The sequence below is a fragment of the Alosa pseudoharengus genome, unplaced genomic scaffold (assembly GCF_046254945.1).
Source record: "Alosa pseudoharengus isolate Yale_2024_CS ecotype anadromous, Long Island Sound unplaced genomic scaffold, YU_APseudo_1.1 YU_APseudo_1.1_scf_11, whole genome shotgun sequence".
Lineage (NCBI taxonomy): Eukaryota > Metazoa > Chordata > Actinopteri > Clupeiformes > Clupeidae > Alosa > Alosa pseudoharengus.
Window position 1 is genome coordinate 34052260 of NW_027468576.1, and position 23099 is coordinate 34075358.

Consider the following 23099-nt stretch of genomic DNA (forward strand, 5'->3'; position numbering starts at 1 on the left):
TCTTGCCAAGGGCTGCAAATATCACGTTGTACAGTCTTAATTTTACACAATACTTGCCACACTAGTTAATTCAATAAAGTCATTAAGGTGACATGTTTTATTTCTACAGTCTCTGATTCACAATATACACCTCTGAAGGACAGTAGAAATATATAATTAGCCACACATTGAGCCATATAAAGTATACACACCGGTTAGACAGTTGGCACTGTTGTGCTGAGTTGAAAATACTAAGACCATAATAAATCCAGATGGAGTTCTGATCAATAGCAGCAGCCATAACATAACACCATAAACTAGTCATTGAGACATGTACATGCTGATCTACAGACTTTGATTCACTTCTTAGTTGTGTGAGAAGATAGATGAGGCATTCATCTTCTGCACCAGAGAGCGGGATGACTCAGCCAGCTGAGTTCCAAACAGAGAGGCACTTCTGGCGACGACCAGACACAAAGGCATCTGATCTCAGTGGTGTTACGTCCAGTGTGAGGTCCATAACACATTAAATCTGTAATGGGTTGGATTGTCCGCTGTTAGGTTTTCACTTCAAACACTGGAACTGGAACACAATCCTGTGTCTACCCCTGGTCTTCCAAAGAGAGAGAGAGAGCGGGGGGGGAGGTTTGTAAATGGGTGAGCCACGGTCGGGTCCTAGGACGCTTCAGCCAGAATCTCCACTTTCCACCACAGCAAGTCAGGATTCTTTGGCACGCCTCTGCTCCAGTTTCCGTTGAAGTTCTGCAGAAACAGATGGCAACAAATCAGAGATGCTTCAAATGTTATTTTATTATTAGATGTTAGACTCGGGTGCTGCCAAATCTTAATATGATAATGATAATATATGAATATATTAATATGAAAATGAATAATATATATAATAGATGGTGAAATTGATGCCCAACACCAAACCAAACCAAAATATTGAAATAGCATCCAAATATACACTCAAATAAATCTGCACACTCTCCCATACATTTCATTAGTAAAATCCCATAGAATGAGACATTTAATGTACCTGAGGTGAGTGCTAAGCTCTGCAGGTTGTTAATCTGTGCGTTTGCACCTGCAACTCCCGGGGTTAAAGAGGGGTGGACTCCCCGAGGTAGAGCAGGGAGGGGTTTCGGGGGTTTCAGAGCCGTTCTCCCAGGTCCTGCAAGAGGAACACAACATGTTACACATATATTATAGTTACTGGCATGAGAACTCCTCAAAATTCAAAATAAGTTTCCCATATAGGATTTAACTGGGAGAGGCAGGTATCATATCGTAAGGCAGCGGGAGTGCACACCTGAAATGCTTCTCAAATCAGCAGGCAGAGTATGTTGATGAATCAATGGACCGCGGTTAACTAAAAGAAGAACAGAAGAGAATGAACAGGTTCAAGCGACTGAACAGAACAAGTATTCATTGTGGAAGCGTTGTACACATTCGGCACAAAAAAATTAACAAAGTATAGGCAAATGTTTGGTCTAATTTTATCATTTGCTGTGACTGTGTTTGAGGTATTTGTTTATGAGGTGTTAAAACCAGACTGACTAAGATGAATTCCCTGCCAGTAATGGCTTCTGAGAGAATGCTTCACGTAGCACAAATATGGATAGTCTCTCAGTGTGTTTTTGTGTGTAACTGGATCTGTTTACATGGCCCAGGCGAGGTCAAGCAAACAAGGTGTTTTTTTTGTTAACCTTTTTGCCGTGGCAAGGGTTGCCGTGGCAGGGGTTTAGGTGGTGGAGTCTCCGTTCTCGGTAGTGGAACTTCCTCATTCTCCTCAACATCGTCATCTAAAACGTCAAACAGACATCAAACACCTCACCTCAGGGACTAAATCGATCTGCACCCACTGCACTGCTGAGGAGGGGCAGAGGTAATGGCAGAGATACATGTGAGCTCATGGCTCATGGTCTAGTGCAGACGCACATGTCTGCTGCGGGGACTTTGTCCCTCCATAATGTACCAGAAAGAAAGGTGTTTCCCGCAAGTGACCAATGAAGAAATATTGGCTTATCGAATTCTGAGCATGTGTAATAAATAGACGATTTGACCGCCCTGAATTGACCATCATTTGGTTAAAAATATACATTTTTAAATTCCTTCCGATGGCTTTACTAATGACTAAGAGTTCACTGTTCATGAGTGTGATGGTAGAAGTGCGTTTTGGATGTTGTGACACTCACCTGGGTTGAGGTACAAGTTCTCCTCAAAGTCTGCCTCTGGGCTTGGCTCACGCTCTGCGGGGAAATGGCAATAAAGACACATAAATCACACAAGCTTTACTAGGCAACACGCCTATTGATAAGGCAGACAAAAGCCTGATGTGTCCTTTGTGTGTGTGTGTGTGTGTGTGTGTGTGTGTGTGTGTGTGCACGTGTGTGTGTGTGTGTGTGTGTGTGTGTGCACGTGTGTGACCGACAGAGAGGAAGTTTAAGTGAAAGAGCATGAATTTGTGCGAGAGAAGAATGTCTATGTGTGTGCGTATTCTGTGGAAGTTTGTGCCAGAAGACGAGTGTGTACCACGGGGAAGCCAAGTGTCCCATACCTGGTATGGAGGGGGATTTAAGATGAGGAGAAACCGATCGCATACTCTTCTCTCCATTCTCCTGATTGGCCTGGACAAACGCTGAGAGACAAAGCAACACAAAACTAACACTCTGATGTTCTACAACCTACACTACATGTTCAAGATGGTTTTGTGTATTTGTACAGTCAATACATTGTAAGTTCTGAAATAGTCTGGAGTGGACATTTGTTCTGAAATAGACTAGTCTGGACATTTGTTTTTGTTTACACATCAACAGCCTGTGGTGTCTTTTTTTTTTTACTCTATAAGCACCAAGAGGACTGCCATCCAATTTCGTTGTATTCTGTGCAATGATATTAAAGAATTCTATTCTATTCTATTCTATTAAATAGAGGAACTTTGACTAACAGAACTTTGCAGAGGAAGTGTAGGAAGAATACTGTGGTAATTATAGTAGCTGTTTTATGTGATGTGTTTGTATTTCTGCATGCAAGCATGAATGACTTACTGATATTCTCCTCATAGGGCTCATCCAGTATAAAGGGCTGCAACGCTCCAGCTGTCTTGACCACCAGACAGCTGACAACATCATGCAATGTCGCACACTGAATCTGTGAAGAGAGTCAGTAATAGATTAGCAAAATAATCTTCATGTGACTCCTTTCAAATGATCAAAAATGGGAATAAATTGGCTCTGGGTAACAGTAACCAGTGGTTAAAGTGGGGGATAAATGAATAAATAAATCTATTATGTCATACCAACGATATAGCGCGATAATATTGTTAAAATAAATGGTGATTTAATTTTTACCCCTGTTAATTTACACCCCTGACACAAATCAATATGGGGGCTATTTTGACTGACAGGGGTGACCAATAATTATTCTTGTCAATAAAAAGTATTGCTACACCACGATACTCAATATGTTGTCCAACGGTGTGTCATTTTCCCCCCATTGCACCCACACTGGATTTCAGGGTTCCCCCACCTGCCAAATCCCACTTTAACCAACTGACACTAACTAATCACTGGAGAAACATTTACTGCAGAAAACACAGCAGTGGTGTTTACACAGTATCCTAGGCAACGACCTCTGGACACTGTTCAAAGATGAGGAATTAGAGCAGGCCGTTTATTCTCTGGTTACACAACATGACCAGAGAAAATGCCATCAAATCTGACCAGCAGGATCATTTAGTAAAATGTACTACAAGGGACCAAACTAAAGCACAAACACAAGTGGTTTGGGAATGTGAAGCTGAGCTGCGTTCTACTTCCTTGTAGAGTTCACTGGAAGCAGAGGGTTTGGCAACGAACACAGAAACTCATCAGGGGAATTTATGTGTCTAGCACAAGCGTTCAGACCAAAGAGCTCAGGAGGGCTATGGGACTACTCACTGGTTTCTCGACATCGATGTAAAATCCACCGTCCGACTTCCTGCTGACGCGATAGTGCTTGAACACAGACCTGGAAGAGGCAAGAGAACAAAAGCAATCTGTCACAACAGGGCCATGATGATATCTAACAAAAGATCTTTATTCCCCTCATATGAGGAGACATGACAGTGGATCTGTCATATTGATGCTACTTCAGCAATGACCATGTTTGCTGCAGGGATTTTGTCCCTCCACAATGTACCAGAAAGAAAGGTGTCAAACATTGGCAAGAGTGAAGCTAATGGCTGAAGATATGTATTTCCCACATCAGGCCTCTACAGGGAATGACAGCTTTACTACCGGTCTTGTGCAGGTATTGATGGGAGTGAGTTTGTAATATATCTGAGGCTATTTCTATGCATTAAGTGTTGCGTGCTATGTGAGAGAGAGAAAGAGCGACTGCATATGTGTCTGTTTGTATGGTGTGTGTGTGTGTGTGTGTGTGTGTGTGTGTGTGTGTGTGTGTGTGTGCAGGCTATACCCATTGAGGTCTTGGCGTGTGGTGACGGCAAAAGAGGTTCCGTCTCTGCCCGGCCTCAGTAGCAGGTTGCCTTTGTCTGGGTTCCTTTCCAGAAGAATCTCTGCCTCTGTGCGTGACACCGTCTCAAAACAGCTGACGGAGATAAACACAAACACCTTCACATAAACACACAACTCACCCACTCATTTCAGCATATTAGCTTATTAGCAAATTAGCTATTGCTTAACACAAAAACACATTCATTTAAATGTGCACGGACGCCTCACGCAGTGCAACTCCACGACAGCACTACTTACGCTGGCATTTCCGACACCACTGGGAGGTAGAGAGGAGACGAGGCTTCAGTTGTATACTTCGTGGGAATGGGTGGGGGGGGCATGGAGGACGTGTGCGCCCCGCGTCTCTCTATCTCCTTATCCACTGCCTCCCTCATCATGTGCACCTGACCTGGTAGCAGATTCAGAGACTTGGGCACGGAGAGCTGTGAGGGGGTATTGGGGGAATTTATGGTGTAAGTTTACGGCTTTGATAACACCTTATAGTGCAGTGTGTTATTAGTCTATGTATGACATACACACAACAGTGATGGTAGTTAATCTTGAATGAAATGAGATAATAACCTGATAATTAGATGTAACAGATCAAAGAGCATGATGCCAAGAGGGTACAGAAAAGTTGGCATCATATCTGAATGTAATTGTGAAATGCACAGGTCATGAGAATTATTCAAAGTAAGTAATGATAGACTGGAGGAAAGACCAAAGAACTCTAGCAAGAGGCTAATAATTATCATGTGGTTTCAGATGGAACATGAAGAACCAGTTTCTTTGCTAATTGAAATCCAACAGGTATTTTGTGGTTAATGAACTGAGTTCTTGTTGTGTTTCAGTAGCAGTCAGTCAGTGGAAGGCTGTGGAATGCGCCCTTACCTCTTTCACCGTGAGGATGAAGCCTTTCCACAACTCCCGCGACTCCAGACTAGGCGCCTAATGAAGATGAGGACAAAGCACACACAAGACTTCATTTTCTGCACTCACATGTGAATAGATACCATAATTTATCGACTCTTAACCAAGGTTTATACACTGATTTTGCAAAATTTCTTCAGCTATAAGGTTAATTCATGGGGGCAGGCTATACATGGGAATACATTCCTTTTATTTATTCGTCTTTGTGACTATGATTTATGATTCTGATTCTGGTTCATTGGACTATAATTGGGCACTGCAGTTCATACATGGTTTTGTTTGAATTTGCATAAAACACTGTTCTGCAGTTTATACATGACAATAAAGTTGAATCTAATCTAATCTAATCTATACACAATGCGGCTAATACACAGGAAATTACTGTACTTTTGAGACCTTGATAATTGGATTTGTCCCAGCATGCCCGATGGTCAATAAACTGCTGGTCTTGCGTCAAGGGTTCACACACACACACACACACACACACACACACACACACACACACACACACACACACACACACACACACACACACACACACACACACACACACACACACACAGTATGTCTGGAGGTCAATACAACACTCTTCTTCCATAAAGGATTCAGACCCACCGTCAGTCTGATATCATCGTTCTTGGTGTGGATGACAAGCCCGGCGGTGTTCAGGTTCTTGTCTGGAATGGAGTCGTCCGAGATGGAGATGAAGGTGCTGACCTCCAACTTCTCCACATACTGATGAAGAAACATACTTATTAACGCTAAAGTACTGTGACGAGGCCTTTTCTTAACAACAAAGCAGGGCTTGTGATGGTAATGAGCTGTCATTAGAGGATGAGCATCCCTCCTGTGAGACTCACCTGGTTCTCTTTACTGCTGTTGAAGAAAAATAGGGCATCCCCACAGAGGCATGTCCACAGTCGTCGTGATGCCTACACACGCACACGCACACGCACACGCACACACACACAGACACACACACACACACACACACACACACACACACACACACACACACAGACACAGACACAGACACAGACACACACACAGACACAGAGAGAGAGAGAGAGAGAGAGAGAGAGAGAGAGAGAGAGAGAGCATTTAGCATTTGATTACCTATTTCAAATAGATTTTGATTTGAATTTCCTCTTGGGGATCAATAAAGTATCTATCTATCTATATCTTTAAAAATAGAGTGACAGACGTAAAACCACATGCATGATCAGGCCATGCATGAAACTGAGTAGTGTAACAGGTTTAACCTGTTGAGGAGTGAATTATTTTCCTGGTTCCTTCTAGAATTCTACGCAAACTATAGTTTCAGTGTTCTTTATACAGTCTATGGGAAAAAATACCCAAATACAAAAATGTAATTGTCACATTATGGTGCGGAACTGTCAGTTCGCAAACGTTCTAATCACATATTTGTCACCGTACTCTTCAACAGGTTAAGGAATGTGGAGGATGGCCGAGGCAAAAGCAATCCTTCCATTAGGTTAAGCACCATTTTCTATTCAGTGCTACCCACAGAGTGTTTCGGAATATTTAGCCACACGTAAAAGGTTTTGAACACCTCTGAATTAGGCTATGAGTGGACATCTAGGACCTAAGTTTGGATGTTGACATTTCTGAAGATGCACTCAGCTTTACTGACCTGAACTTTTTTCCCACACACAATCTATCGACTCAGTTGATACCTGTGTGGTCACACCCAAAACAATAGTACCTGAGCTAATAAAATCTCCAACCTCACTGGACTTGAGAAAGTCTCATCTCTTCGGAATAGGTGAATACACAGAACACACATTTTGGACTGAACTTTGTTTAGAACCAAAGTGAACAAGGGCCACTAATCTCTGCAGTGTCCTTTATGAAAGCAGGCTACCCAACCTGTTATTACACTGTGTTGTGCCAACACCTGCCACTCACAGAAACCAAAGTCCACCACCACATTCTCTAGTTGCGGGAAACAGTATGTTATGGCTTCTCGCCTATCAAGCAAAGGTTCTTGAATTCTCTGTCACTGCTTAAGCTAATGATTAACCTAGAATGGCTGCAAACACCTTGACATTGCAGCTGATCTTGAACCTTAGGCTAGTTGAGCATGGATCCATAGCTTTAAGATAAGGATATGTGGACATGTCACCATATTTCATGATTACATTCAGAAACAACAAAGATTCGTATTGCTCATTTCACATTTGGTAACCTCAAACAAAAGACAACCCCAAATCTGCCATGTTTTTCAGAGGGAAAGCTGAAGCTGAGCTTCAGAGGCTGACTGTCAATCACTGCCAATGTTTTTGGGTGGATCCTGGAGACCCCGTATTGTAAAATCCTTAAAGTAATGTCATGAATAGATTCATATTTGCTTTCATTCCGTTTGACCATAACAATGACACATAGCCATGAAAAGGGATCACTTTGGAAAATCTGAAGTGACTAAGTGACGCACAGACATTCCAAGCATATTTCATATAACAACAAACAAAAGGATATCAAGATTTGACACTCAGTAAACATATATACCATGGTCTGACCAAAATGTCTCATTTTAAATGACCAAAATCCAAAAAGGGGGAGTCTGTGAACTATATCTCCTTCATTTTAAACCCTATCTGGGGAAATAGACATCCACTTGCACTTGTAGGCCTATTATTATTATTATTATTCATATTTCAAAAGCAACTGGCAACAATAACATCATCAACATAATCAACAACAACTACAATATTATTATTATTCAATTCAATTCAATTCAATTCAAGAATGCTTTATTGGCATGACAAGCTCACTTATATTGCCAAAGCAGTTATAGGCCTACAATAAATCTGAACACATACATGTCAGTAGATTTTCATAAGAATAAAATAAATAGGTAAAAGTAAAATAAAATGCAGTGTATGATGCAGTGTGTGTGTGTGTGTGTGTGTATTATTATTATTATTATTATTATTATTAATTGTATTACTATTGTTATTATTATTATTACTACATGATTACTAAGTCAATTACATCAACTCATTGTTTTAAAAATATAACGTAAAAGCCTGAGCTGCCCACTCAAAGTTAACCACTACAATTCAATCAAGTCACTATACAAATGTAATTAAACCTACTGAATTGTTCAATAATTTGTTATGCAAAGGGTCTGTTCATACGTAGGCGCCACATCTTAACAACAGTATAACCAGAACAATGAGAAAGCTTGATAGTTTAGAAGAAAGCTACTGTACAGCAGGCAATCTTACCGTATCTTTCAAAGCCCTAACCTCGAGAAAGCCTTCATAATAAGAGGTTGGCAATTGTAATTTCTGTCGCCCAAGTCGTTTTGGAGTCGCCATGAGATTAAACTGAATTAAGCAGCAACTTGTAAGGAATATTCCAGGAATAAAATGCCCCCAAATTGACGTTTAGTCACACAAAGCGTTATTTTCTAAAATTGCTCCCAAGTCAGCTCTTTTAAGTCTTATCAGTATTAGTCCTCTGGGCTTTGTGTCACACGAGCACTCTCAGAGTGCTCATTGCTCTTTGTAGATTTTTTAGACCTGTGCAATTCAAACAGGTGCAGTTACACACGCCCCTTTTCCAGTCACTGCTCAAAAACCTGTCCCTGCCCCGTGGCCCTATACTACTAATTGCCTCGGTAGTCTATTGTCAGGAGGGCCATATTTGAATCCAGGCGCCCTCGTGTGGTCCTAACCTGTGAATATGCAAACTCCAAAGCTGTTGAAAGGTGAGGTTTTCAAATACGCTTGAGTAAGTTAGCCTATACTATGATAAAAAATTACAAAATTTAGCTCTTAATAAAAATCCTTCCTTTAACTGAGTCAGAATCGCAGTGTCAGGTAGGCCTATAAGAATGTGATACAATGTTAATTAGGCTGCTATCTGATCACACGATATGATACAATATTAATTAGGCTAATATCACACCACATGATACAATGTTACTGTTAATTCATATTATATTAAACTTATAGCCTCAATCTAATGACCGCTGGTTCCCAAGCTAATTAGGCCATAGGTTATGTTACAATCTGGAATTACCTATAGCCTAGTTTCTCCATGGGAAGGATAGCTTAAATATTAAATTCACTTCCACCACGTCTACTATGAAGGATAACAAAGCAATGGGATTTCATTGCACATTTCGAACTGTTTGTGGACTACAAACGTTATCCGTAGGCTAGGCCCATCTATTCACAACTGAACGGTTTTGGAGTCATTCTAACAATGGTCACACACATCTTTGCTGTGTGTAATGGATAGCCAGCCAACATCTTGGAGGGCGGTATGGCGGGGGTAGCGAATAGAACGTCTACAGGCTATGTCTTTTTTTTTAGATCGGCAACATGGGCTAAATTGGCGTCTCTCATGATCATCCGAACGTTTAATATGGCTCATTATGCACCATAAATCGTTTCCACCACCGCTATTGGTTCTCTTACATGATTAGCCAACGAGAAGATAATAGGACAACCACTGTCTTTCCCCAGGAAACTGGACCCAGACTGATGGGTGAATTTTAGAACAAAAAAATGTAAAGCATTTTCAGTATCTAGTGGATTACGTTGTCTAAATTGTGTATTGTGAGTCGCAGAACTTATTCACTGACCAATCAATTATTCTAGGCTACTCGCCGTGCTCAGAAGGGGTAGAATGACAAGGACGGACTGACTCTGAGGGAGAAAGGGGTGGGGAATTGACATTAAAGCAACACAACAAGGAAACTACACGGCAGACACAGACGCCTTCATTTTATGTTTTTGAATAATAGCTAGCTTGCTTGCTGGCTATCATGGCGAATTGTATTCATTAAAAGTGTCCACATCATACATTCAAGTGCCCGAAAGAAAGCCACCACAGTCCCGGAACGAACAGAGTTGCAAGTTTTAAATCGCTCCCCGAAGATATCGCGGAATGGGTGAGAATAATCAAAACATACTTTTAAATACTAAAATAACGGGGGTAGTAATTCATCACCCAGTAGGCCTCGCGGGGTGGAACACTCAACCTTTAAAATAAATACACCCATGTGCCATTATTGTAAGCCAAACAACAGCACAAATTAGTCTATAATAGCTAATAATGGTTAAAAATACGCTATGGATTCCAAAAGCGTATTGCGTGTATAGCCTTATTTTCTTCATCGTTGCGCATTAAATAAAGTAAAAACCACTCGTGCGCATTTACGCAATTTACATATCATCGAAAAAGAACGAAAGTTAAAATCGTTTTCATTCAAGGAAAGTAACCTAGCCTAATTCTTGAGCCATTTTACGCATTGATAACAAAGGCACGAAGTAGGCTACTTCAAGATCTGAATAACCAGTCTTGCAATGGATGCCTTTTCCCCAAGGAACTCATCTTTCGCCCGGTTCTTTCTTGTGTTAGTTTCTCACTTGGTCGGCTTTTAATTCAGATACATTTATTGTCCACCTTAGCTAGGCACCATGGTGTCCAAAATCACAATAGGCTACATTAGCAGGTTGTGTTTTGGTGATCGTCCATAGATGGTGGCAGCCTGTTCTCTTCAGAAATCCCCTAAACATTTACAGCTCTTAAAGTAAACGGACATTCTTCACTCAATTACTAGTGATTGCAAGAGTTTGACCCATAAAATGCATGTACCCTGGCCAGGTTCGGAGCCACCCTCATCCCCACAGCTGCTGGAGGAAGGAGGAGAGGAGGAGGATGAGGAGCTGAGCGGAGGAGAAGAGTCGGACCTGAGGGCGTCCTCGGGTCGAGGTTCCCTTCTGACCCGGCGAGGCATCACCCTGAGGGTGCTCCTAAAGGACGGTCTGGTGGAGCCTGGAGACGGGGTGCTGTCTATCCACTACCTGGTGAATGCCATTGCATCTCATTTAAAAACCCACTACTCTGTTCCTTATGGCTAAAGACATTGGTGTTAGTTGGAGCTGGGATATGTCACTCTTTCTTATTTTTTCTTACCCACAACATTTGTCAAATGGCTTTGATATCGGCGAGGCACAGTGCAAATATATCAGGTAACACTCTTATCATAAGTGAAGGATAGCAGGCATAGGCCCATAGCCTACATAGATCTGTGCCTGTGTACATATTTAAGATAAGTACTTACTTAGGCTACAATCTTAATCGCATGTACCACAGTCAATGTGTTATGTTGTAGGTCTGTACACCAAGCATACAAGCAGAAAAAGTATGTGTCAGATATAGGGTTATCTGAGGAATTTCTCAGTCGTGTTTACTTGAAGTAGCTAGAGTGAGTGTTTGCCTGTGTGGTCATTGAGACCCAGTGAAATGATGCTATGTTCCAAATGTGCCATGTTCGTTGCTTCCCTTCGCAGGGCAAGAAGTTTGTGGGAGATCTGCTATGTGATGGCAAGATCCGCTGGGTGGAGACCGGGCAGATCTTCAACTCCCCCAGTGCCTGGGCCACTCACTGCAAGCGGCTGGTCAACCCCGCCAAGAAGTCTGGCTGTGGGTGGGCATCGGTGCGCTACCGCGGGCAGAAGCTGGTGCAGTACAAGACCAGCTGGCTGCACAAGTACCAGCCCAGCGCTGATTTGGTGAGGAGGCAGAGGGGGTAACGGGACGATGAATTATATGAGGGATGGAACCATTGGCAGTGAAATGGGAGCAAGTCTTTTCTTGCATCTTTTGTTTGATGAAAGTTTCAAACGTCTAAAAAGACATGATGTTCTGGAAATGAAAGCAAACTAAACCATGTGTGTTTCTTTTCCTGGTCCTTCAGAATCTGGCTAGTGAAGGGGAGGAGGATGATGAGGATGAGGAGGAAGGTAAGTCCACTGTGTAAAAACTGAAGTGAAAGACAATGCAGTCAAGTGTGGGCTACAGTACTGTGCCAGTTCCTCTTAAAAAGTAATGGTTTCATTAGATGGGCAGTTTACCTGCTCAAACTTCAAACCCTAAAGAAATGAGATAGGTAGGGTCAGTAAGCTATGACACTGCTGGTAATACATGTTGATCTCTTTCACAGACATGAGCCTGATACAGAGGAGGGGAGACAGAGACAGAGTTCCTGTCAGATATTGTAACCTGGGTATGAGAGATGCTGCAAGGTATTATATTGAATTATGACTTTTATTGCTAATAATTTCCTGCATTTGTATGATACTTACAGGTTGCTAAGATATTATTAGACTTTAAAATCGCAAAGCCTACATTGGATAGGTTTATGGTGAACTGATAACATCGGATAACATATCCAACATGGATAAATATTTGGATTTTCAAACCTGAAGCAGAGAAGAATAGCAGATGGCAATATATTATAAATAGAAATTGTATGTTTTTATGTATGTATTCTAATGCACGTATGTGTTTACAAATATGTATTTGAATATGTATTTTCAAGTCAAAAACAGCATGGCGTAATACTTAATTGACCTCTTCTTGAACTCTCCTCAGGGACCCCCATACATTAGTGGAACTGTCTGCATTCTCTGCCATCAACCGATTCCAACCCTTTAACGTGGCGGTGTCCAGCAATGTGCTTCTGCTCATGGTAACTATGACATGAACTTGAGAACGAGCTGTTGGACTAAATACTGATATCAAATAGACACAGTATATATGAAGATGACACGGGTAAAGGCACAGACTAATGAAAACTTGTACTGTATGGTCCACACCAGGATTTCCACTGTCATCTGACTACCAGTGAGGTTGTGGGGTACTTAGGAGGACGATGGGACACTAACACACAGTGTGAGTATCTCCTGAAGCAGATCAGCCAAACTCATCGCCAACCCTTGTGCAAATTAATTTAAACAAAACAAAACTTGCAAAGGAAATTGCGGTACCCAGAGACAACTTATATGTTGCTGCAAGAAAAGTAAAATAGACTCTCGCAAGACAAGTGACGCACAAAGGAGAATGAAATAGAGATGGATTCTTTCTGTTTTCTTAGATGGCTACAAATTTGTTTCAGTTAATTTGCACAAGGGAGTTATAACCAGAACCAAACATTTCAATCCCAACGTCCCTTCATCTGTAAAGTATCTACTATTTCTCTCTGCACAGTGCTAACAGTCTTGAGGGCCTTCCCATGCCGGACGCGATTGGCTGACAGAGATGCTGCACCTGCGGTTGAGGAGGAGGTAGGAACTTTGATAACCGAATCCCCTGCTGACTTTCACATTTTGACATTTTGATTTTGTGTAAATATTTGAATTTTGATGATTTGTTTTTGGTACTTTATTATTTATCAATACGAAACAAACTATAAACAAAAGGTCGAGGTGGATACGGTTTCTGAATACTTGGAAAGTGTTCCATAATGAATAGAATGCAGTTCATTATCACACTATACTATATATGTAATACATGTAGTGTGATTTTGCAGATTTGTCAAAACCTGTTCATGCGTGGGCTCTCTCTGGTGGGCTGGTACCACAGCCACCCCCGAGGTCCGGCCCTGCCCTCGCTGCAGGACATCGACTCTCAGATGGACCATCAGCTCCGGCTGCAGGGCAGCAGCAACGGCTTCCAGCCCTGCCTCGGCATCATCTGCGGTGAGACTACGAGTTTAGCACATATAACTTCCAGCCCTGCCTCGGCATCATCTGCGGTGAGACTACGAGTTTAGCACAGATAACTTCCAGCCCTGCCTCGGCATCATCTGCGGTGAGACTACGAGTTTAGCACAGATAACTTCCAGCCCTGCCTCGGCATCATCTGCGGTGAGACTACAAGTTTAGCTCAGATAACACAGGAAAGAAGTGAAGTCAGTTTCAAGATTGTACCACACACACTGCCTGCCTACTGGGAGAAGCAACAGAGATTGGGGAAGTTAAAGCATCAAGGGAATAATATCATAGAGTACTGAAATGAGATCTGAAGTTTTCAAGCTGTCCATTTGTCAGCCATTTTAAACCAGTTTAATGAGTTCATAAATCAAGTTTAAATCACTTGTAGCTTTTTGACCCATGGTCCTCAACTAATTTCCTGAAATCCTTGTGAACTGAGATATAGTCTGCTGTCATAATGCCCCTCCCTTAAGGTGATGATACCTGGGGCAACTTTTTGAGCAATGTTGCTGGGAAACCAAATAACCGGTTCCATGTGTTCTGATTAGATGATCATGATGATTTTTCTACTGATGATTAAAGTTCTCCAGGAAAGAAGTTGTTGCCCAATATCAATGGGAACATGCCAGAACCACAATAATGAGAAACATTGCCCAGTAACATTGCTCAAACAGTCCCATGCATCATGAGCTTTAGTCTTAACATGCTTGACAGCATCTTCATGGAAAAGCACAGAGAAAAATATTAAATTATTTATATCCACACATGATACAGGACCCTACTACCATGGAAACCAGGGAGTGGCCTCCACCATTACACCCTTCTGGGTGGTGCCCCCTCCTGAGGTAAGATATTATGGGATGCTGAGTAACATGATGCTTTGGCAATAAACACAATAATATCCTAAATGCTGAAGTACATACCAGAACTATACAGTATAAGTGTAACATTTCAGGAAGGACTGTTTATGATAGATGGTCAGCTTTTGTTATTTAAAGTCAAATAGTTTTTAGGCGCCTAACACTCGTGTTCCTACAGCAAAGACCCAATGACTACGGCATTCCAGTGGCTGTGGAAGTGACCTACGTTCAAGATAACTTCCTGACCAGCGACGTTCTCAATGAAATGGTACATCCTCCATAGTCCATCCCTCTGCATCATCCTTCTGTGCCTGTCAGTTAAGGGAAGAAATAAGCCACTAAAATTCACATGGCAAGGCAACAGGGCAAAATGTAAAATTAACATGACAAATATTCAGAGTAGTGATATGTATAAAAACATCATATTAAGTAAATAGCTGCAATGTTCTCTCAGGTGCCCTTAATAAGGATTATGCAAGGAGTGGCTATGAAATAATGAGGCTAATGCTGTACATGAATTGTGAGTAAGAAAACATTTTATACTCGTATAACATGTAATAACATGTCTCGTTATTTAATAGCCACACCTTGTACAAACCATGTAATTCTCCGTCCAACTTTGTTCTGAGCCATGAATAATGTAATGGCATTGGAGTAAAGCAGATGTGCTAGCGAACCAGATTATTTTCTGTCTCACTGCATGTAAGACGGGATAAGTGAATGCCTGTGTTCCATACAGATGCTGTTGGTAGACTTCTACCGTGGAGCTCCAGACCTGGTGCAATTCAGTCAGCACTGGAGTGCCGACACTACAGTTATGGAGAAAATTAAGGTAAATGTAACAAAAGCCAACATGTACAATCTACTTCATTTGAACAACAGTAACAAGAACCATAACCACCACCACACACCTTAGAACCACCAAGAACACTAAAACAGATCCATCATACACCTTAGAACAGGGGTGTCAAACTCATATTAGGTAGTGGGCCAGATTTGTTGGAATGAGACCTCGTGAGGGCCGTCATTGTCATGGTTATTATAATTTTTCTGCATGGGTATGAGTGTTGTTTGATATACTCCTTTACCATGCCCACTTATAAGCAAACAAGTACAAATCATGTACTATCATATATAACGCTATCTCTCTTGAAATAACCTACTTCCATGTCAGTTCTTTCAGCCTCTTCCTTCCTGAGGATGGTTTGTAGTGCTAGGTTTAATCAATGTATCATAGAGATATTGCTTATTATACATTGTTGAAGTCTATCTTTTTTTTTTTTATTTCCCCCTCCTACCCAGAACATCTGGGGGGCCGTATGAAACCTGCTGGCGGGCCTGATCTGGCCCCCCTGCCTTAGAACCAAGAACACTAAAACAGATCACTAAACGTTTTAAATGGTCACAATCATACACCTTAGAACCAAGAACACTAAAAGAGATCACTAAACGTTTTAAATGGTCACAATCATACACCTTAGAACCAAGAACACTAAAAGAGATCACAAAGTTTTAAATGGTCACAATCATACACCTTAGAACCAAGAACACTAAAACAGATCACTAAAAGTTTTTAATGGTCACAATCATACACCTTAGAACCAAGAACACTAAAACAGATCACTAAACGTTTTAATGGTCACAATCATACACCTTAGAACCAAGAACACTAAAAGAGATCACTAAAAGTTTTAAATGGTCACAATCACACACCGCTCTTCTTGATCTGGTCGTTGCTATTACCTCATTTTCTCATGTTTCCCTTCCATGTACAACATGTTCTGGAATGACAATAAAACATCCCTATAAAGATAAACATACTTGTAAAAACTCCATAACAAACAGATAACAAGGGTTTAAACTGTCACTTTGTTAAAGAAAACTTCACAACCTGCCCTCTTTCCTTTAGGGTTCTATGAGCGGGCACGCGCCCAAGGACCAGGCCTACGCTCAGATCCTGGAACACGTCTACAACCAGCTGAGTGGCGCACACTAACTACAACCACAACAACAACCAGAGAGCAAGCGTGCGGGTGTGGTGCGAGGGAGGCAGTTTGGACTCCACAGCAGATCCTGCTACTCAAGCTCATCCTCAAAGTACCTTTGCTAAGTGGACCACACACAGGCACTGACATGCGTGCGCCGAACCATTCGGTCACTTTGCCCCTGCGCACACTGGCTTTGAAATCTTCAACTGACAAGCATTAGTTAAACAGTGGATTTTTACTGAGTGGGGGAGACAAAAATATAAATGGTCATAATTGACACAGCAGCAGCGAAAGGGTTCGGTGCTGGTTTCCGGCGTTGTATTAGAAACAATGGAATCTAATCGAACGCCAAACGTGGAGTGTACCACACTCATGTTGGTGCCAGTGTGCGGTGCACTTTAGACTGAAGGGTGCCCTGCCTTCCCAGGACCTGACTGTAGAACTACAGGGCTGTAGGCTTCCATTTGGTATTCTCTTTTGCATCTAGGACTGTTAGGTCTGCATCACTGATGACGTTTCTAGTTAGTTTGTTACGTAAATGTACTGTATGTTACACTTTGTTGGGTGTGGAGAGGACAAAGTTTGTCGGCCTGTTGATAAAGCAGAGGGGGATTGTGGGTCGACGGCGTCTTCCTCCGTAGGTTGCAGCTGATTCTGGAACAGATCTGAGCCTAATCCAAACCAGATCCATTCCAAAGGAACCATGTTGGGTTCCGTATCCTGTCAGAAAGCTCTTGTTTGTCCATTTTGTGTGTGGTTGAACTGTGCCATGTGAAAGCTGATGATGGGAACAATGCCTTTAACCTGCTGAATACCTTAAACATAAATATACACTGGAACAGTTGATCGTGGCAGGCCTCTGTCTTCATTGACCATTTTGGGTGGTTTAGATTTGGGCCGCTCAAATAACAGATGCATTCTGGGATGGAGTCTCCGGCATCTTCATGGGTTCATCTCAAAGCTCTATTTGCATACGGCCTCTCTCCTTGGTCCCCGAGTTCATGCCTTGGAAATCGTTCAAAGCTCGACGTCATTCATCGAGGACGTCTCAGTTATGTAATTGCAACCAGAGTAGGCAAGACTGAGGATAGAGGGAAGTGGAAGGCCCAATATGCGAGGAAACACAAGAGTATCTCATCGGAATTCAGTCAGTATTCAGTCGGAATTGTGCAATCATTGGTCCAAGCTGCCAAGGTAAAAAGTTCTCTCCGTCTGTCAACTTTCGGTTTCAAAGAAGTTCGTAGGGATTTATTTACAACAATTAACTAGTATAGACCAAGAAAATACCTTTATATGCTGCAATTATCATGAACTACCATGCAAACTCATTTTTAAAAGAAGTTCATGCCTGTTTTGTTCACGCATTGTACAATAAGTATCCATTCATGTCTCGAGAACTATCAAACATTACCTCATTATCAGGGTCAATAAGTGGGAAGAGTCCATGTTCATATGATATTTTTAGGCTTTGGTATAAGTCCATATTCTCTGTCTGTTTATTCTAGCCTAAGAGGTGATGCGCTGCATCATCAGTAACCTACTTGACGTGTGAAAGTGATGCGTGAGTAAGCAGGACATCCCCTCTCTCATATCTGTCTCTCCTTCATTTCTCCATCCTCCTATCATCATTCCTTCCTCATTTCCTTCATTTCTCCATCCTCCTATCATCATTCTTTCTTCATTTCCTTCACAAAATTAAAGGAACCGTATGTAGGATTTTGGCCAAAACTGGTACTACAATCACTTTCAAAATACTGTAGAGCGGTGTACACCGCAGATGTGGTAACTAGAGCAGAGCTGGCAACCCAGATGCCGAAACACTACTGACTTTGTGATTACTAGATAGGTGGAGGGTGGCGGATCAAGCTAAAACACAAATACGTAAACATCAACATCAGTTGAGGGCTGCAACTTCACTTTTTTAAATGACGATATCCTGGCCGGACTACTGTTGTCAGTGATATAAGTATTTGAAATTAGCATGATTTCCTAATGTCTAGTGATAAATCAGGGCCATTTTATGATTAATTGAATTACATTTCTTACATACGGTTCCTTTAATTAGAAGGGGTTAGGAAAAGAGGAAGGAAGGAAGGATAGACAAAAAGACAAATTATATGAACCCCATGTCTTGAGTGTGAATGAGGTGATGAGGTCATCACCCTAGAGGTCCCAATCACAAGGGGATTTTGCAAAACTACTTACGGAGGCAAAAACAAGCACATCAACACCATGACTGCAAAGAAGCAAAGAGTAAACATTTAAATACATTATGATTACAGCTTTCTCAAAACCTTTAAGCCTCTGAACACATTAGATCAGAAAAGTTTATACTAGTTTGGGGGGAAAAAATAATAATAAAAGTTTTAGTCAATGTTAATACAATTACAGGCTCAATATATTCACAAAAGACATGCAGTCACCGTTCAGTCCACACACTGGTTGATATTTTTATACATTTATTTATGTAAAGATGGAGAAAAGGCCATGACAAGTACAAATACCAGAGAATATTTAGGCTACTACAGTTAAATTCATCAGGACATACGAAGACACTTAAAACTATAACATAACAAGCTTAGGTATAGACCCACATGCAAACGATTAATTTAAAAACAGTAAAACAGATGTATATATTTATATATTTATGTATTTGTAAAAAATAATAATACTAAGGAGTACCAGAAGATTTTTTTTCTTTTGGAGTTCATGACATATCTGGTACTCTGACGGGATTAGACAGAAATAACCCTAAAAAATGTAGTGTTGAAGAGACAAGTGTACACATGCACTAATATCTGTACACAGCAAACGCCTCAACTCAAAACGAATGGAGCCCTTTGTAAATGAAATGGACACAAATTAAAACACAAAAACAGTCATTTTCAATGCAAGGAGCATTATTAACTTTGTTTGGTGTATTAGACGTTTTCCCTCCTTAAATTAAAAAGGCACTGATGCACCCTTCACGACAAACATTTCCTCTTTTTTTTAAGGTTTCTCGCCATCCCTCCAATGCTTTTCAAAAACACTGTTTTGACTGTTCAGATCCAGTCTGCACCAGTACACAAGATATACAAACCACTGAAAAGATGCAATCACACACGAGGACAGGAAAACAACATCAGAGACAAAAAATAAACTGCACAGGAAGTGAGGGGTAAGAGTGAAGTGGACGGTGCAGAGAGGAGCTGTGTGTGTGTGTGTATGTGTGGTTGGGGTCGGGTGGAGTATGTATGTGTGGTTGGGGTTGGGTGGATGGAAACAATATCATGTGGGTTTAAAGTCATGATATGCTCGAGGAGCTGGAAGGTGTTTGTATGCGGTTCATACGCCTTGCATCAAGGCCATATTTTACTCCAGTAGCAACCGTAGGGCCTCTTACAGTGAGTTCCACCTAGTGTTACACAGCTTTAGACAGGAGTGACTAACTAAATGGCTCTCTTGTTAAGACTTTCAAACACGCAAAAACAGACGGACAAAGCAAATGTGGCATACAAGTCTCGCTTCTCTATTACTGCACAAGACCACAAACCCCTTTGTTTCGCATGATACAATCATACACTGGTCAACTCATTGGCTAATGCTATGACAAATTACTATGGGTTAGAAGAATAACAAGTTAAGTGTCAACGTACTCGATATAAGTGTATGAAACATGAGGGGGGGGGGGTGTGTGTGTGTGTGTGAGTGAGACACAGAGACACGCAGGTCCTCGCTCCCCCCCCCCCCCAGCTGCAGGGAGGACTAAGAGATGCAGAGACACCGCCAGCAGCATCAGGTGCAGGAGCACTTCAGAGCAACAGATAAATTAAGCGCGACAGTCAGATGGACCAACCGACTGAATAACGAGAGGCACTCAACACACAGGCAGGTAATGGTCACAAGGCAAACAGGTCATGTGATTTCATTATTACACAGATTCATTTCATCTTTCTTTTTTCTTTTTGGCTGTGTTTCCTCAACGAGGTGGGTCCAAAAATAGACCAATTAATGGACACAAGTGTCATAAACAATATGGGGGAGTATTCACAAAAAAAAAGTGCTTGACCCCTTCACTCCCACTAATGTGTAATCTTAGTGTTCTAGTTTCTCTCAACTGTAGTGTGATAACATTTTAGAGTACAGTCTTTCCCTAGTCACTGAGCCATCAAATCTACACTCTCACACATGGAGGTCCCTTCTACAACCAAGTTCAATGTGATATCCAAGGTGCAAAACTGAACAGCTGGTGCAAAGCCAAACAAAAATGAAATGCTATTTTACAGACAGGACCTAACCTGGGTGCGCTCCCCTTGGCTCAGGCATGCTTAGCACTCCAGTTCTGACAGATAAGAGATCATCCAGATTAGCACGCTAACCGACTTAACTCGCACTAGACATTTTTCAGTTACCTGGTAGTGGACGAGGATCAGTGGCTCAGTCTGGCCAGCAGGGGGAGCTGGAGGTGCACGTGCAGGTCAGCTCCACTAGGCACTGCGGACTGCAGGCAGACTAGTTTCTATGTAGAGAAGACGAGAGTGCCCCCATTTCGGCACCACCGCTGTCTGAGTGCCAGCGCGTCCCAGAGGAGGCTATGCGACAGCTCCCCGAGACACACCGCACCGCACCAGCCCAGCGCAGCTCAGCTCAGACGGGCCTTCCCAACCAAGAGCCACATTCCTGCCTTATAAACCCGACAAGTCCTAACCACAATCGAATGTTAAAATAGTTACAGGGAGAACGAGTTTACTCCAGGGTTCCTTAGGGGGAGAGACTTTACAGCCTGCTGTACTGAGGCCTGGCTGGCTGCGGATATTTGTAAGGCTAACTCACAGCACGTCTCCCCACCACACTCATTTCAATCCACTCGGACTTGGCTGGTCTCTCATTTTGGGATACCTCGGTGGTATAGAAAGAGACATCGAGAAAATGCTAAGTTAGGTTAAAATGTGTATAAGTGTGTTTGTGGAGGTGTGTCTGTATGTATGCATGTATGTGTGTGATGTCACTTTTAGGTCCATTTTCACTTGCTGTCAGTCATGCCATCAGTCATTGTCCTCGTTTTGTCAGATGTGTTAAAAAGTGTTTTTTTTTCTTCTTTTGTTTACTTTTTTCTTTTCTTGTCTTTGATGGAATGTGAGAAGCCACCGTCTTCTGGAAGTCCCCCCCCCTTCTCTCTCTCTCTCTCTCTCGAGAGTGTCTCGGTGACAAAGTGCCAGAGTACAGGTTACAGTCTTCGTCCGACGGCCATGGTGGTGAGTGTAAGTGAAGACCTAAGACTGCTTCAAACGGGCTCCTCATTTCCCCTTCTTTCCTACCCCCCCCCCATCTCTCTCTACCTCTATCCATCCCTCCATCTCTCTCCCACCCTCTCACCCCCTTCCTCCCCATGTCTTCAGAAGGGCCTCAGTGGGTCAGTGGGACCACCACTTCCACGTAGTTGAGGGGGAAGAAGCCGGACTGGCCGCGCAGCATGCCCTCGTACCAGTTCTCGTCGATCTGATTGGTCAGGGTGATGATGTCGCCCTCGTGGAAACCCAGCTCACCCTCGTTCTCCGGCTCAAAGTCGTACAGCGCCTTACAGCATGGCTGCTCCGAGGCTGCAAGAGGAAGAGCGGGAGAGGGAGAGAGACGAGACGGAGAGAGAGAGGAGAGGGAGAGAGGAGAGAGAGAGAGAGAGAAAGAGGAGAGGGAGAGAGAGAGAGAGGAGAGGGAGAGAGAAAGGAGAGGGGAGGGAGAGAGAGAAGAAAGAGAGGAGCCAGGACATAAAAACAGAGAGGGAGAAAAGACAGAAAGAACAGAAACTATTAGATCATCCGTCAAAGTCACATGCAGTTTTGTGTTGAGACTATCAAAGCAGAGGAGAGATCTCTGTCTCTATCTCTGTCTCTCTCTCTGCTCTGGCTGTCTATTAACAGAGCTGTCCTCACTCAGACATCTGTGTGTGACTGAGGTCCTGGTGATGCAACACACACACTGTGTTAAGACACCAACACCAGGACAAAACTGTATTAGTTTAAACATTGAGCGTAAGGACTTTGGTGTAACACACTGCAAGCCGTGTTAGTCCAGAGTTTTTTAATCACACCTTTGCCTTGATTAGTCTTAAACCACACACACACGCATACAGTTAGTCGGGAGCTTGAGTCTTCACACCAGCAGTAAGTATTAAGGACTCAGTACCTAGAACTGGCTAAGAGTTGTTTTGGCGAGATGCCTGATCATGTTGTTTAAAGACTTTCTCTCCCCACACTCCTGTCCTTGTGCCTACACTTCTCACTCACACTCTAACAGCGTGTCACGCGGCCGTGTTAAACCACCCAC

General features: G+C 42.3%; 3 protein-coding genes across 6 annotated transcripts in view; 1 reads left to right on the top strand and 2 right to left on the bottom strand.

The window, feature by feature from the left end:
- Positions 1-65: 65 nt before the first annotated feature.
- Positions 66-8932, bottom strand: stap2b (signal transducing adaptor family member 2b). Its single transcript, XM_076278979.1, has 14 exons — positions 8660-8932; positions 6269-6340; positions 6024-6143; positions 5370-5426; positions 4737-4921; positions 4441-4572; positions 3921-3990; positions 3030-3132; positions 2540-2620; positions 2178-2231; positions 1689-1784; positions 1292-1351; positions 1019-1153; positions 66-741 (listed from the first exon to the last, which is right to left on the bottom strand). Exons 1-14 carry the CDS (start codon positions 8750-8752, stop codon positions 698-700), a joined length of 1302 nt encoding a protein of 433 aa, XP_076135094.1. The 5' UTR covers positions 8753-8932; the 3' UTR covers positions 66-697.
- A 1210-nt stretch (positions 8933-10142) lies between these two features.
- mpnd (MPN domain containing) lies at positions 10143-17637 on the top strand. Its single transcript, XM_076278982.1, has 13 exons — positions 10143-10335; positions 11052-11254; positions 11741-11962; positions 12148-12193; positions 12394-12475; positions 12825-12921; positions 13052-13124; positions 13440-13516; positions 13762-13930; positions 14720-14790; positions 14984-15073; positions 15545-15637; positions 16715-17637. The coding sequence occupies exons 1-13, from the start codon at positions 10332-10334 to the stop codon at positions 16799-16801; spliced, it is 1314 nt and encodes a 437-aa protein (XP_076135097.1). The 5' UTR covers positions 10143-10331; the 3' UTR covers positions 16802-17637.
- A 1581-nt stretch (positions 17638-19218) lies between these two features.
- Positions 19219-23099, bottom strand: part of sh3gl1b (SH3-domain GRB2-like 1b) — a 28398-nt gene continuing 24517 nt past the window's right edge. For all 4 annotated transcript variants that reach the window (XM_076278986.1, XM_076278984.1, XM_076278985.1 and 1 more), the window contains one exon: positions 19219-22375. In XM_076278986.1, coding sequence (XP_076135101.1) covers positions 22182-22375 — 194 coding nt within the window. In that variant the 3' untranslated portion in view covers positions 19219-22181. The remainder of the gene's footprint in view (positions 22376-23099) is intronic.